General features: G+C 43.7%; 1 protein-coding gene across 3 annotated transcripts in view; it reads right to left on the bottom strand.

The window, feature by feature from the left end:
• The window catches only part of pou6f2 (POU class 6 homeobox 2), a 78166-nt gene that overhangs the window by 10904 nt on the left and 52884 nt on the right, over positions 1 to 14378 (bottom strand). For all 3 annotated transcript variants that reach the window (XM_014333649.2, XM_014333645.2, XM_014333648.2), the window contains 3 exons: positions 7839 to 7976; positions 2779 to 2988; positions 821 to 974 (listed from right to left, as the gene is read on the bottom strand). In XM_014333649.2, the coding sequence (XP_014189135.1) occupies positions 821 to 974; positions 2779 to 2988; positions 7839 to 7976 (502 nt within the window). The remainder of the gene's footprint in view (positions 1 to 820; positions 975 to 2778; positions 2989 to 7838; positions 7977 to 14378) is intronic.

Here is a 14378-nt window from a genome sequence, read left to right on the forward strand (position 1 = left end):
GTATTATATGTGCATAAACGCTAAAAATGAGTCATGTTAGCCTGTTGTTAGGTAGTTCATAGGCTGTGTTGCTAGGCAATGTACTGCCATAGTATTGATGTATAGCAGGTACATCTGAAGGTTCTCATCTATGCTATACATCAATACTATGGCATTTTTTATATATAGTTCAATAATGGTACTATTCCCTGTTTTTAATCATATTTATGCATTTTAAGGTTGTTTTTTAGTTCTTGCCTTCGCTTAGATGCTGACTTCATTAAGGTAGTATTTGGGGGAAGGCATTTTTTTCTGTTTTTCTTTATTTCATTTTATCATTGTGACGTGCTTATCTTCTCTCAGTTTCACTAAATTCTGTCGACATCTAAATATATTATTTCTACTTTTATTTCCTTATAAATGGACTTATATTGAGCAAAAAAGTTAAATAAACATATAATAAATAAAGATTGTAGGTATAGAACGATGCAATAATGTAATGCAACCACACAAAGCATTTGATATAGACCTTTGTCACAAAGTGCTGAGATGTGAACTAACACACGGAATGTTGTTACTTTTATTCTTTAAGAAAATAAGAGCATGCCTCAACTTGAAATAAAAACATCTCTGACAATTGGAGAAATCCGCAGTGTTATGTGGAATGAAACACCGGGGATAATGACAACACATTGCTCTTTCAGCGATCGACAACCTTCCACCTCGGCTGTATTGAATGACAGAAAAATATTTCCATGGCTACGTCCCGCTAGTTGTGTAATTCCTCTCGTTATAAATCACATTATAAAATGCTGTGAGCTGAGCTGTGTTGGACACTTACTGCTGACCAGCTGCCCCACGCTGAGAGCCGAGGAAGAGGAGGAGGTGGAGGAGGAAGAAGAGGCCTGGTGGAGAGGACTCTGTCTGTGGGGCATGTGGAGCAGGTTGGGCTGAGATGATGCGGGGCCTGTCTGACCCTGCTGAGCCTGAGGCAGCTGGACACAAACACAGAGAGAGAGAGGGAGAGCTGACACGATACACTGACAGCATGTTTTACTCTCTGTGCACATCGTCACAATAATCAGAATTTACAGTAATCAAGTCATTATGGTGATTGGGCCACAATATCAAATCTAATCAATTAATCAGCAGCTATTAAATTAGCCACTTAGAAGGTGAATATAATTAGATTTACCTTGTACCTGATGATTACTGCCTGCAGTATTTGCACTGACAGAGCAGACTATAGTGCCAATAGTCTGCTCAATAGACTAGAGCAGTAGTTTACCACTGTATTTGGCAGTGAGGGTCTAAAAGGAAGCTTGTTCAGCTCAGGCACTCCACTGTCTCTGTGAGCTTTATAATCACCTATCTGCAGAAAAACAATTAAGAATCTTCTTCTGCTCTGTATCTTGATACTAATAACGGCAGCCTGAATCCTAAATAAAAACATGTGGACACAGCAGTCCCCATATCAAACATAATTCATGATCTGCAGGCTACGTGCTCTGATGGAAAAAAAAAAAGAAACAGTGTATTTTCATGTTTTATGCACATTTGAATTGCTTTTACAAGATCAAGATGGTGTGTCTCCACTCTTAAAAGCTGTCTCCGCCATAAACTGGGCAGGCTTCTTCTTCTCCTTCTGTGCTATTAATTATTTTCTCTGTGGCATGTGTTTGTTTGGATGGTGGGGGGTGTCAACAGCAATGCACACACTGTCAGGACTGTTGACAGGCTCAGAGAATTATCTAGCTTCACTGGAAATATTCGAGACTGCAGGCTGTGACAACCGTAAATTATGCCCGCGGAACAATGTGTACATGCGGGGCTTTGAAGTGTAGACAAAAGCATAAACATTATTACAAATGCATTAATTCATTCAAGAGTATGATCTGCCGTTCTCGGGGGGGGGGAGGGACCCAGAATTAGGTGTCCGCCCGCTAAGAGTTCATCCATCCTGGACTGTAGAGGCCTTCAATGTGAACTTTTACCCTATAATTCAGCCCTGACATCATCATTATCAAGTCAATAACTTTTCACTGTCGGCGTGAATGCATCTGGTGCTGCACGCGTTCGCCGAACATGGGAGGAGGTGTTTGCTCGAGTGTTCCTACTTACAGTGTGAACTCAAACAAAAAGGAAAAAACAGAGCTGGGGTTTTTTGTGTGTCTCTCTTTAAATAAAACAAAATTTTTCATGTTCAGGTCAGAAAGGACAAATCGTAAGGATGGAGAGTGTGACTGAGGCAGGAGGAGGAGGGTGAGTGAAACGGAAAGCAGGTGGAAAACAGAGCGAGGAGTGTTTCAGTTTTAAGTGGGGTGATGAAAAGTGGTGTGTTTTTTTTTCTTATGTTGGGCTCTGCAGGGGTTTAGCAGTCTCGCTGAGACTGAAGCTGAAAGGTTGGTTGACAAGCACACACACACACACACACACACACACACACACACACACACACACACACACACACACACACACACACATGCATGCATTGTGAAAATTGCACCAGGAGCTACAATTTTCCAAGTGGAGTGATGCAAATGAGCATTATGAGTGTTGAAGCGGGAAAAATATGAGGTGTTTATCATAAAACAGAGCTGCCTTGGCTTTTGCTTTCATGAATAAACAGGCTAACTCTAGTTTGACTCCACTAGGTGTTGCTCATTCGACAGTTTTTAAAACATAGCTCGTGATCACTTGAGGAGTACGAGTTTAAGAATGTAATAAGCTGCTCTGCAAGCCTTCCTCCTTTTTATACGTGTGTGTGAGAGTGTGTTTGTACATGAGCATATATGTTACCTGCTGTCCAGGCTTGATTGGTGACAGCGTGATTCCCTGGGTGTTGATGACAGGCAGGATCTGATTGCCGATCACTGTGGCGATGATCTGGCCTTGAGCGTTGGTCAGAAGCTGAGGTGTAATTGGCTGTACCTGCAGTGCTGGGTTGCCACCCCCTGATTGGCTGGAGGGCCCTGCAGAGTTGGGCATCAGTGGGATTGTTCCAATTATCTACAAAGGGGGTAAGAGAGGAGACAAAATCAGCTGGGTGGTTTTAAAAAGTAGAAAGAGCGGAGAGGCTAAATGCTACTGGAGGTATCAGTTGTAATGATATCTACTGCTGTGAGTCTTTAGGCTTTTTTTTTATGTGTTTCTGATTGGAAATGAAGTTTAAACTGGTCATATCTCATGTTCTGCGGTTAATGAGAGTGCTCTGCTTTTGAGCTGGTCTGTTTGTGATTCGGGGAGGAAAAAACATGCAGAAGTGTCCACTGATCATCTGTCACTGAGGTGGTTTTACAGCCTAGAGCAAGTGAAGCCAAAGCAGACTGCTGGGAGCGCACTGCAAAGGTCAGCGCTGAATACCTGTGTGTGTGATGGTGCACACCACTGAGTGTATTATCCATCACCAGGCCAAGACTGGGATGATTGTGAGTGTGTGTGTGTGTTTGTGCTTAAGTGTCTTTGTCTGTCTCTGGTGAGAAGCAGTGAGGCTGCTGAGAGACAGAGACCCCCATTTCACCCACTCACACACACACCAGGCCTGGCAGGAAGAAGTGGAGAGAACAAGTAAGAAAAGAAACAATAAGAGGAGAGAAGAGGAGCAGCAGAGAGTGAGACAGGACCCCGTGTCTCTAATTCAACTCTCAGGGTCCCAGGGGTACTTCACCCCTCCTCCTCCCTCCCTCCATCCCCTGCTCTCCTCTCCTCTGTGGCTGTAATCAGGAAGGGCAGATCAAAGGGGGCAGCAGAGTGTCACTGCAACATTTTAGCTCTCAGAGCTGCCAGAGTGTGGCCAAGAGTGGCGCTTTAGGGGGGACTTAGCGCCTCTTCACCATGATGAAGGTTAATGTCATCTGGGGACTGGTTCTGGGCAGCTCCTGAGCAGCAGTCGCCCTGGCCCCCCCGCTGGCCGCCCTCCTCCACCAAGCCTCATTACACCAGAGAGCAGCTCAACACGGATGAGACGCCCATCATTCTAAATTCTGTTATTTGGCAACCGGGCAAAGAGCTACTTTTGCTAAGATTGCACTGTCTTGGACGCTTTCTTTTTATGTTTATATTTCAGTCTGAGCTTCTGCACCTCAGCCCAGAGCAAAGCAGAGGCACAGGCTTCTCTGGTCCCTAGCTCCTGTTTCCACCACCGCTAATGTGTTTTAGCGCACGGTCCGCCTCCCCTTTCCCCCTACCCCCGTCTCTTTGACATAATAGGGAGGGATCAGCGAGAGAAAGGTGGGCCGACAATCTGTAATTCATCCCTGCCACGGCTCATTTGCTTACGTTGCTTCGCATTAGGGGAGAGATAATTTATCTCTCTCTCCGCGCTGGCTTTACAAATTCCCTGTAATGCTCTTCTGCCACTTAGCATATTTTATTGCCCTGCCTGACGCTTGTGTCTCCTGAGTCCCACTGATCCCGCTTTGCATGCCACGGTGGCAGGGAACTTGTTCCGCTCAATTATTCATCGTCATTGGACTAAGTGGTTGTTCTATAAGCATAATAAAAGAGCAGGCGACTGACAGCTTAGCTCTCATCCCCGTCCCGCTATGCCATCCTTCACCATCTGCATATCTCAGGCAGATGTTTCGTGGCGCTGTCACAACTCTTCACTCAGGCTGGAAGGGCAGGGCAGGGATGTGACAGTGTAGTGAAGTACCTCGGTGTTAACTTATGGTCAGGAGGGAGGGCTTTGTTGTATAAGCTTATGGGAAGTCCTGAATCAACTAATCCTATTTATTTTTCATTTCTGAGCACTGAGCCTCAATGATTTTTTTATGACCACAATTAATCTTTTAGCAGTGAGTGTTGAGCAGAACGCTTTGGTCAAAGGCCATCATTTAACCGTAATGCAAGAGACACTTTGTTATAGTAGAGCAAAATGAACCTCTCTTTTTCCTTATTTACCTTAAAAAACACGAGTCCCAAACAATTAGGTCAGTTTATGTGTGAGTGATCTCTGTCAGTCAAAGCAACTTTTTTCCTTCTAATCATTATCACTCCTCAGGAAACACCTGGAAAATATGCACCTTTTCTGGCTTTCTCCTCAGACACAGTTGTTTTCGTTTCTTCAGTTCTCCTGCTTTTTTGCCTTAGTGGTGCAGGCTTGGTTATTGGAACAACTTTTTCCATATATAACAAAATGTGTGGATGGCATCGTGCAGACTGCAGGTAGCAAGCATAAGTTAATTGGTTGTGAACAAAACTGAGTGGTGCACGTTTTACAAATTAAAAGCTACATTTTTCCAAAACATACTTCTACACACGAGTTAGTGAATGAGTGAATTACGTTATCTCTGGCAGTGAGCATAGAAGCCCCACCCACCAGCACTTCAGATCTTCTGTTTGTAAGGGACAGCCAATCAGAAGAAAGGCGGCTTAAAGAGCAGGGGGAGGGAGCTAAACTATGATTCAACCAAAGCTACTCTAGTAGTGAAGCTAGAAAATGTTTTTATGTGACAAACTAATTTATCTAGTTAACAGCACAGTTAAAGTCCTGTTTTTGAGTCTTTTTTAGCAATTGCTAAAGCTATTATGATAATATATTTATATATGAAGCTACTCTGCTCATGTTTTCTGACTGTGTACTTCCAAACCTGCAGTCCCCTGAAGCAACCAGAAGTGAATTCTCTTACTCTACAGCTAGCCTGAATTTCATGGATAAATAAAATCATTTCCTATTTGAAAATGTCCAGCTGTCGGTTTCTTTCATCACACAACCATTTCATAAATACGCAGCCTTCAGGTACTCCTCCCATTCACTGCTAACTCCCTCTCCTCGCATGCCTTTCCGTTTTCTCGCCTTTATTTGGCTTCCCATGTTTGCTTCCCTTTCCAGTTCGTGGAATGACATGTGAGAAACGTGCCTCTATCCACCCAGCAGAACTCATTAAGATTATGCTGCTCTTGTTTCCGCAGAAATGCCATCTCATCTCTCCGGCCAGGGCAATCTGTGTCTTTAGCCATGGTGGCCAGGCAATATCTCTGCCCATTTTCTCTCCACCACTGTTCATGCAGTGAATTGAAACTCGGGAAGGAAAATGTTTGGGAAGTTTGGACTTGTGTCAACATACAAGTCTAAAGAAAGCTAGCGCTTACAGCAAATTAAAGCTTCAAACAGCAGACTAATAATGGTGCACCACAGAAGATATTTCCTCTTTCCTATCTGTCTCTATTCTATCTCTATTTCCTGTATTCATATACAATTAACTCTATATAGTATTGTGGCTCAGCTTCACCTGTTTTAACTAACTTTGCAGGTTAACAGCAAGTGCAACTCTTACCTGTTGCGTCAGCACATGTCGTGAAAGGTAGAAGATGCTGGGAGAGATGTGATGTTCATGCACAAAGCCAAGGAATCTGTCCTAACCATACCAGGATCGTTTCAGGGATTTAAGTCAGGAAACAGCCCTTAATGTCCCCAGTGCTCAATGCAGTTTTAACTGCATTTTAAAACAGCGAGAAAAGAATTTGCACCGAAGAGAAGAGGTTCAAAAACGGCCAGAGATTTGTTTAAAAAGAAAAAAAAGATCTCAGGAGTGACAGTGACTTAATAATTGTGCCTTTTATCCGCAGCTGTTAATCACTGTTGCAGAGGCAGTGAGGATAAAAGAGCCTCATTGATTTCCCTTGGAGAATAAAAAAAAGTTTGGGCCAATATAATTAAGATTTAAAAACATACTGAACTCCAAACATCCACCAGGTCTGACACTTCTCAAGGTTCTCAGAGCGCTTGCTTATGAAAAGGTCTTTTGGGAGAGTTGGCAGAGGAAGCGGCACAGAGGCACAATTTAAATTCAAGGAAAGGTAACTTTTTACTCATGTATTACAGACATGACACATAACTTGTCCCTAAATTCAGTTTAAGACACATCTTAAAGATAATAGCTGCTCTCTAGTAAAGACAAAATAAAGCCGCTGTGTGTGTTTGTTAGACCTCCAGCCTTGTTTGAGGTACGCATTAGCCTGTATAATATTTTCTGTGGTTGGGGGGAGGAGGGGCAGGACCTTCTGATAGGGCAGTGCATGTTTCAGAGCCCTCCGTCTGAATAATGCTGAGGAATAATGAGGTGGGGAGCAAAGGATGTAGCCTAAGGCTTTGACCGTCTCTGTGACCTGATTATGTCAGGGAGTGTCAGCCACCAAGACACTACAAAAGCACAGAGCATCCCGTCAAGTCCATATCCACAGTGATCTGTTCCCAGTGCTCCAGGCACCTTGTGAGCCAGGGAAGTCCATACTGTCTCATTAGCAACGTTTAGCATCAAGAGTTCGGACACACTTTACTATACGCAGTGAGGCGCGGTCGAACTGGTGGCTCTGAAATGCTCCTGCAGTCGGTTAATTTTAAAATCCAGCATGTTTTTGTGCTAAGAAATGCTTCAACATCAGCATACAGTGCAAGTGTGAAACAGCGATGAAACAGGGGTTAAAGTAAATAACACGATGTGGCACGAAAGGGCACGCGGTCCATACAATCTTCCTTTAATATGTGCTGTGTGCACCTGAGATAAGATGATTCATTAGATAAGGCCCTGCAATGACAAGCATCATCGTTCAAGCCTCTGGCTACTGATGGAACAATTCTGCAGCCACCCTGTGAATATGACAAGGTCAGCGTTTTGCTGCGCGTGAGGATAAAAGAAGGAAGGGCTTTGTTTATTCCCAAAATGCTTAACATGATGTGGGGCGGCTACTGGATTGTAGACAAACAACTTTAAGACTAGCTACTAGAAGTCTGCGTGGAAAGATCAGACGGTTTATTCTGAGCTGCACTTTTTTATACGTGATAGATGAACTCCCAGCATCTTCTAGAGCTCTCTGGAGTTTTTATTCAGCCCTATATTTAAGCTCGTTGCACTCACCTGTCCTTGTGCGTTGGTGACCAGCTGCCCGGTGGCCCCTTGCAGGTTTGACAGGGCGTTGCCAAACACCTGTGAGCCGGCGATGGATCCCATGGCTGCTGCTGCCGCTACCGCCGCCTGGCTGGCCAGAGGATTCATCTGGAGAGGGCGAAGACATTGTTTGATGGCACCAGTGTAGATGTTTACAGCACAATACAGATTCCTACAGATGCAGGTTTACAGGCGTCACACTTTTGTTTATTGTTTGTGGGGCCAGAATAGGCCAACTGCAGTGAGGGCTGCACAGTCCATCATATAGTTCCCAGAGGTCTGTGCTCCTGGACCCAGTGGGAGGCTCGAGGGTAGGGAGGAGCAGCGAAAACAGGAGGGCGGCTGTGAATAAGTGGCCATTTTACCACTCTAAGTGCTTTCTCTGGCCCCCGGGGCTCCCCACGGGCCGAGCCGAGTCTTTCCACCCGCAGCAATGACCCAACAGCTTCCCGCTCTCACAATAGAGCCAGGCGGCGTGGCCATGCATCACTGTATCGTAAAACCGCTTCAATATGCTTCGACTCAGAAATCCTCTGACTCACTGTTACAGCTGAAGCAAAGGAGGGTTAAAATGACCGCCTTTGCCCTCGCTGTAATGGACTCATCTGGTCTGGCCTGTGGTTGTGAAAAGAGGCTCGGTGCATCAGGGAGAGGTTGTAGAGCTCTGCCACATTGCTGAGATTACCCATATAAATCAAGCTAACCACTTATTAGGGGGCTGAAAATGCACTGCTGATTTGGTTGTAGTGCAGCAGAGCAAAGTCTTATTAGGTTGAGTAAGTAGATCAAAGACCAAGAAGAGATAGGAGACCTCCCAATTACTCAACAGAATAGAGAAATAATAGAAACACTGCTTAAGAAGCAGGCTGCCCGCTCCCCGCTGCTAATGCTGGTCGGGTACATGCTTAAATTAAAAGCAGGGTTTATTTACAAGATTTAAAATACAGCGTGCTGCGACAAAAAGTCTCCCCAGAAACATCAACTTTTCCACACTTTCTCTGCAGCGAATTCAGCTCTGTTCATCTGAGATCACCCAGTCGCCATTCATCTTTTACCGTACCCCACCACCATATATATATTATTACACTTTTCGAAATCAAATGATGAAAAAATGCCACCGAGCGATCGATACTTTTTCATTGACAGTAAAGGTTAAGCACATTAAGAATGACACTGCATTTGTCTTATGAAATCATATTTCATGTTGGTGGCCTCAAATTGGCCGTGATTGATATTGCCTCCTCTCGTCTGAAAGTCATCCAGTTTTTCCTCGATAATCGCAAGATTGTCTTTTATGTGTCCAGCAGTTGTCCTTTGGATATCTGAACATCTCAAAACGCTGAAAAACTGCGCGCCTACTTTTAGCTGTATATATGTAGCATAAGAGAATTCAAGCTGAAATAAAGACTAACCTAAGCAGCACAGCTACAGCACATCGACTACAGGCAGGATTATCTGAGTTTACAGTGCTGCTACATTAAAGAGCATCAATGTACAGAAGCAACAATGGGAGATGCATGTACGTATCATATGGCAGCCAGTATTTCTTACACAATGTGTCATTTTTAGTATGTTTGAATCTCCATTATGTCCCCATTAGAAGATAAAAAACAAGAGTAAGACTTTACTCTTATATTTTCTCTAAAAGATGCATTTGCTTTTACTAAACTGCCCTTTGACCCACATCTTTGCTAAACACTGATAAATTATAATTCAAATTTCATGTGCACATTAATAATCTCAAGGGGCTGGAAGCATTTGGCAGTGTAAGCAATTAATTCGGTTTTATACGTGACTACTTATCAGTGACATATTTAAAGGATTTTTCATGCAAAAATGTTTAATTTTTTGCAGCGGTTTTAAGTAGAATCAATAAAACCAACATTATTGTTATTTAACCAGCTTTGTTAATTGGGTTTCATTTTGTCAGACAGTCATAAATAACAGGGAAACACAGTTTTCTGTCAAGTAACACAGACTCACTGCCTTTACTGCATACACACCGATTGTGCTTAGGTACAAAGTAGCCCCCCCGAGGCTCCTACATAACCCAGGAAAAACCTGATTTATAACGGTGACTGTACTGACAAATGGCATATCCTGATAAAAGTGTAAGTGGTTATATTACACATGGATTTTTTTCTACGTACAGAAAACTTTGACTCCCACTAAACAGGTTTTGGCTTTCCAGATGCAACTTTTAAGTGGGGTTTAATTTACTCAAGCTTATCCTCCGGAGGCCTGAGCTCTTGTTTGGGGTGCATTTATAATTTCCTCTAGCTATTTGGCATTAGTTGGACCTTATAAAGATAAAAACTGAGCATCAAATTAAAACAGACACAGATGGGGACAGTGGGTTTATTTTACAGCATAGCACAGCTCTGTGACCGTTGTTTAAAAACTGTATTTATTGATTAGAAGGAAGTATAAGAGGCAGAAAAGCCAAAATGTAATGTCCCCATAAGAGGATGAAGAGTCTCGATAGGATAAGATGAAATTTTATTAATTATATAGCCAAAAAAATAACTGTGCCGTATGGAGCCCAATTTTGTGTCTGGAAAAGCTTTGATTATACTTTTACCTTTATTACTATCATTATACAAAAGCAAAAATTGTAGAGAGATTCGTAGCAAAAGTACCTTTATTGTGATGAAAAAATAACAGCAGTAATGCTTTCCTGGAAGACGGATAAAAAGGAGTCATCACCGCTGACTTCGTATACGCTCAAAGGCGAATGTGAATTGATGATTGTTGTGGAAAAACTTTGAGAATCAGTCGAGAATGTTTTGAAAAGTCGGTGACACATGAAAGCTGAAACGGCTCCACATCCTCCTCTGGCATGCTGCTCCCAGTAGTGCTTTCTTGGCTTTTAAAATGTCTTTTCAAAAACAAAAACAAAAAAGGAAAAGCAAAAAAAAGAGAAAAGAAATGGAGATCACAGGGCGTGATCTATTTGACCAGCTTTGTCTTTCACACAGAACGCACACAAAGCAGCATTATCGCCCACGTTATCATCAGCAGCAAAGCCTAAAAACTGCTAATCCTGAAAAATACCACAAGTATGAAGCGACTTGTAGCGAGACTGAGAAACTGAGAGGCAGACGATCTCCTCCCCTCGTCTACCTGAAGAAGAAATAAAAGCTGCTCCGGCCGCTGTGGTAGCCCAGGTGAGACAGGCTGTGAATGTAAAATGCTGACTTGAGAGTTCTTTGAGCCATTTGGGTGAAAACACAGCACTGAGGGCGCTGCGATTGTGAATGGGGAGACAGAGAAGAGCCAACACGGTCAGTTAAACAGAGTTAAACAGAGGCTACAGATCAACACACAGATAATGTGATCTGCTCAGGCGAGCACGCCCAGAGTCTGCCTGAAAATCTGCTGCGCTCGGCGTCATTGTGTGAGTGATGGGTTGTTGGAGAAGCTTTCAGATTTATCTGAAATATTATCATTGAGCCTCATTCGATGATAGGCCTTTCAGATGCTATGTTATTCGGGTAAATCTAGGTGAAAAGAGAGCAGGCTTTATTGCCGCGTCTCTGGCACGGGATAATATGGATAGCAGTTGGAAGGAGAGCAAGGAATAAGGAGAGGCGAGGCTGTGTTCAACACCTAAACAGGTGATTTTCCGCCACGGTGACTCCTCTCAACACCTCGGCGGGAGGCACAAAATGACAGAGCTGGCCTAGCATTTGTACTGATTGCATGTGTTGGAAGAGATAAACAGTGATCATCCAGTTTGTAGAGCCTGCATGTTAACCATTGTGGTTTATTCTTTTCATTCGCTACGAAAAAGTGCGTCTGAGAAGATTTTTGGCAGATCGGAATGCTCCGGTTTAACGCAAGTGTTGAAATAAGCTCACGTCGGTGTGTTTATTTAAAAAAAAAACAACTAACAGTTTTAAGGTAAAATTCAAGCCAGCAAATTCAAAGCCTCCATTATATCATGTGACAACATTTTGTCACCTTTAGCCCCCTCCAGCTGCTTCGCTCTCCTGGTTTAATATAGGCAAACTTGCAAGGATACACGGGGATAAACACACACAAAATAAATGTGTCTGGCGGGGAGGGAAAAAAAAGCCTGCAAATTGTTAAAAATGCATCTTTTTCGGTATGAAGGGGGGAGTCTTTAAACTCCGCCGGGCTCTCCGTCGCCTTGTTTGACCATGAGGGTCACCTGGTGCAGCAACCCGTGTAATCTCAGGAATAGAGGGAAAAATAGTGTCCCCGCAAACCGTGGAGAGACCCCTGAAAATAAAATCGTCTGACACGAACAACTGGAGTTTATTCTTGGTTTTTGCTCTTTTCATGTGGCCGTTTTAAACTTAATTGCTTTTTTCCCCCCTTTTCGGGGCCTGCACTAGACAAAAAAAGAGCAAAGATAAATGGACAAGTGGTGGAGGTGCAAGCAAGAGGGGGGGGGGCAGATTTGTCTACGCTCGGGCTCGGGGATTTGTGCGAAGCGTATTTTCTGCTCATCTGTGAGTCAAGAAAAGAATCAAACGTGCGTTTAACCTAACAGGGAAATTTCAAAGAGAATTGACCTGATGCTGAAAGTGGTTACATACAAACTTTTTACAGGTAGAAACAATCATCTACAAAAACATCGGAAAGTTTTACCCTCAATCATCCAGCCACAGCTGAATCAAAGTGGACCCAGCAGGGTAAATCATCAGTCAATACCACTATTGTTTCTGTATGAGGAGAATGTCCTTTATCTGGAGCAACATGGAAGCTTCCCTCGTCCGTCCTCGCCCCACATCTCTGTCTCCTCCCTGCTCTTTTCCCACTCCGGAGTGAATGTAATCAGCTGTGACATGAGAAAACACGTTCTGTGTCTGTCAGGACTCTGCAAGTCTTCCGCTGACAGTCCTCTGCTGACTCCCCTCCTCCCCCAAAAAAGCCTCTCGCCCACCTCCCTGTCTCCCCTTCCTCACATCCGCTGTGCTTATGAACATCAAAATGCCATTAGGCCCTCCAAAACACCTCTAGTCCCTTGGTTGGCGGGGGCCTCGCACCGTGGTCGTGCACTCTGAGCCCTCCCAGCGCCAAATATTGCTCACCACTGGGCCTCAGCTCCAGCCGTTGTGAAAAATAAACCCCAAAAAGAGCCATTTTTGAGAAGAAATATTGGAACGTGAAAGACAGATAGAACAACTGGGGCAGATAACACCCGGCAAAATACAATAACGCTGCATCCGCTGACAGTCGGGCATTGTAATTGCTTAAGGCAGCGTAGGGATGGTGGTGGCAGCGGGTGTGGACGTGGAGGTGGCCGAGGTGGCACGGCGGGTGCTAATGGAGTGATGTCATATGGAAGACCAGAATGACAGCTAGTTAACTGAGGCGGTTTGGCTGATCAAATAAAATGCATTAACTCCAGGAAATGGATATCGCGGGCGGTCTCAGAAATGGCCATATCTAATGAGGCGAAATGCAAATGAGGGAGGAAAAGAGTCGTGAAAACGTTTAAACTAACTATAAAGGGATGATGGAGTGTCGGACAGTGGCCGTCAATCTCCCCGCTCATTACCTTCATGTGAAATTAACAGCAGCTTTAATCATTACATAAAATCTGCTCCAGCCCATTTGTTGATAATTGTGAGGCACGGCGGTTCAGAGCGGGTTCCTTGTCATTAATCACTGCAGCAGTATATTTCCACTGGTTAGGGGACACTCGGAGAGTAAAAATATAAGTTATACTACAGTCCTCCAACACTATTCCTCTTCCTGGAGAATGATCTATAATATTTAGCTGTTTCCAGATGTATTAAATTTGAAACTACTTGGTGATTAAGTATCTACAGGAAAGTGCTGACCATTTCAGCTCATGATGTGACATATTTGGTGCAGTTATTTCTGTACCATACTAGCGCTGGGCTGGAAATCACAGCCGCGACCAGCGTTGCGGGAAAATATACTGCTGCTCCGGCTATGATTTCTTAAAGTGGGTACCTGGCCACGGGAGAAAATGAAAAATCAAATCATTAGGCGATCCGACTGTGGAGAATCAACAAAGACTCTTCTCAGCCTTTAGATGAGCATTACCTCAAATATTCAATGTTTAATAAACCATATTTCTTGATTCTTGAGTTGTATTTCCACTGGACTGATTACATTCCATTGCTTTTCGTTTAGGTGGAAATGGCATCTCTTTTCACTCTGCTGTTGTTTGACATATAAATATAGCATTTGAATGACTTTAATATCTTCCTAATCAATGTCCAGTGATCTTTTGATGTCCTCAATTCAATATAGGAAGGGTCATCCATGCCGCAGCTTTATAAACACAATAAAGGTAAATGATTACTCTCCACAGTGGTGTCCAAAAATACGGCCAGTAATGAAGAGAAATGGAGGAGTTTGAGGAGGAGGCCTGTCATGTGTCATTGGCCAACTCTGAGCCCTAAGATTAATCACGAGAGAGGGGCTCTGTGGCTAAGATGTGGTCACTCTTGATCAATAAATCCACCACCCTCCCTCCCCTCCGTCCATGTCTCCTTCGCTCCCCCC

The sequence above is a fragment of the Haplochromis burtoni genome, unplaced genomic scaffold, assembly GCF_018398535.1.
Source record: "Haplochromis burtoni strain Fernald_Lab_line unplaced genomic scaffold, NCSU_Asbu1 Contig_58, whole genome shotgun sequence".
Classification (NCBI taxonomy): domain Eukaryota; kingdom Metazoa; phylum Chordata; class Actinopteri; order Cichliformes; family Cichlidae; genus Haplochromis; species Haplochromis burtoni.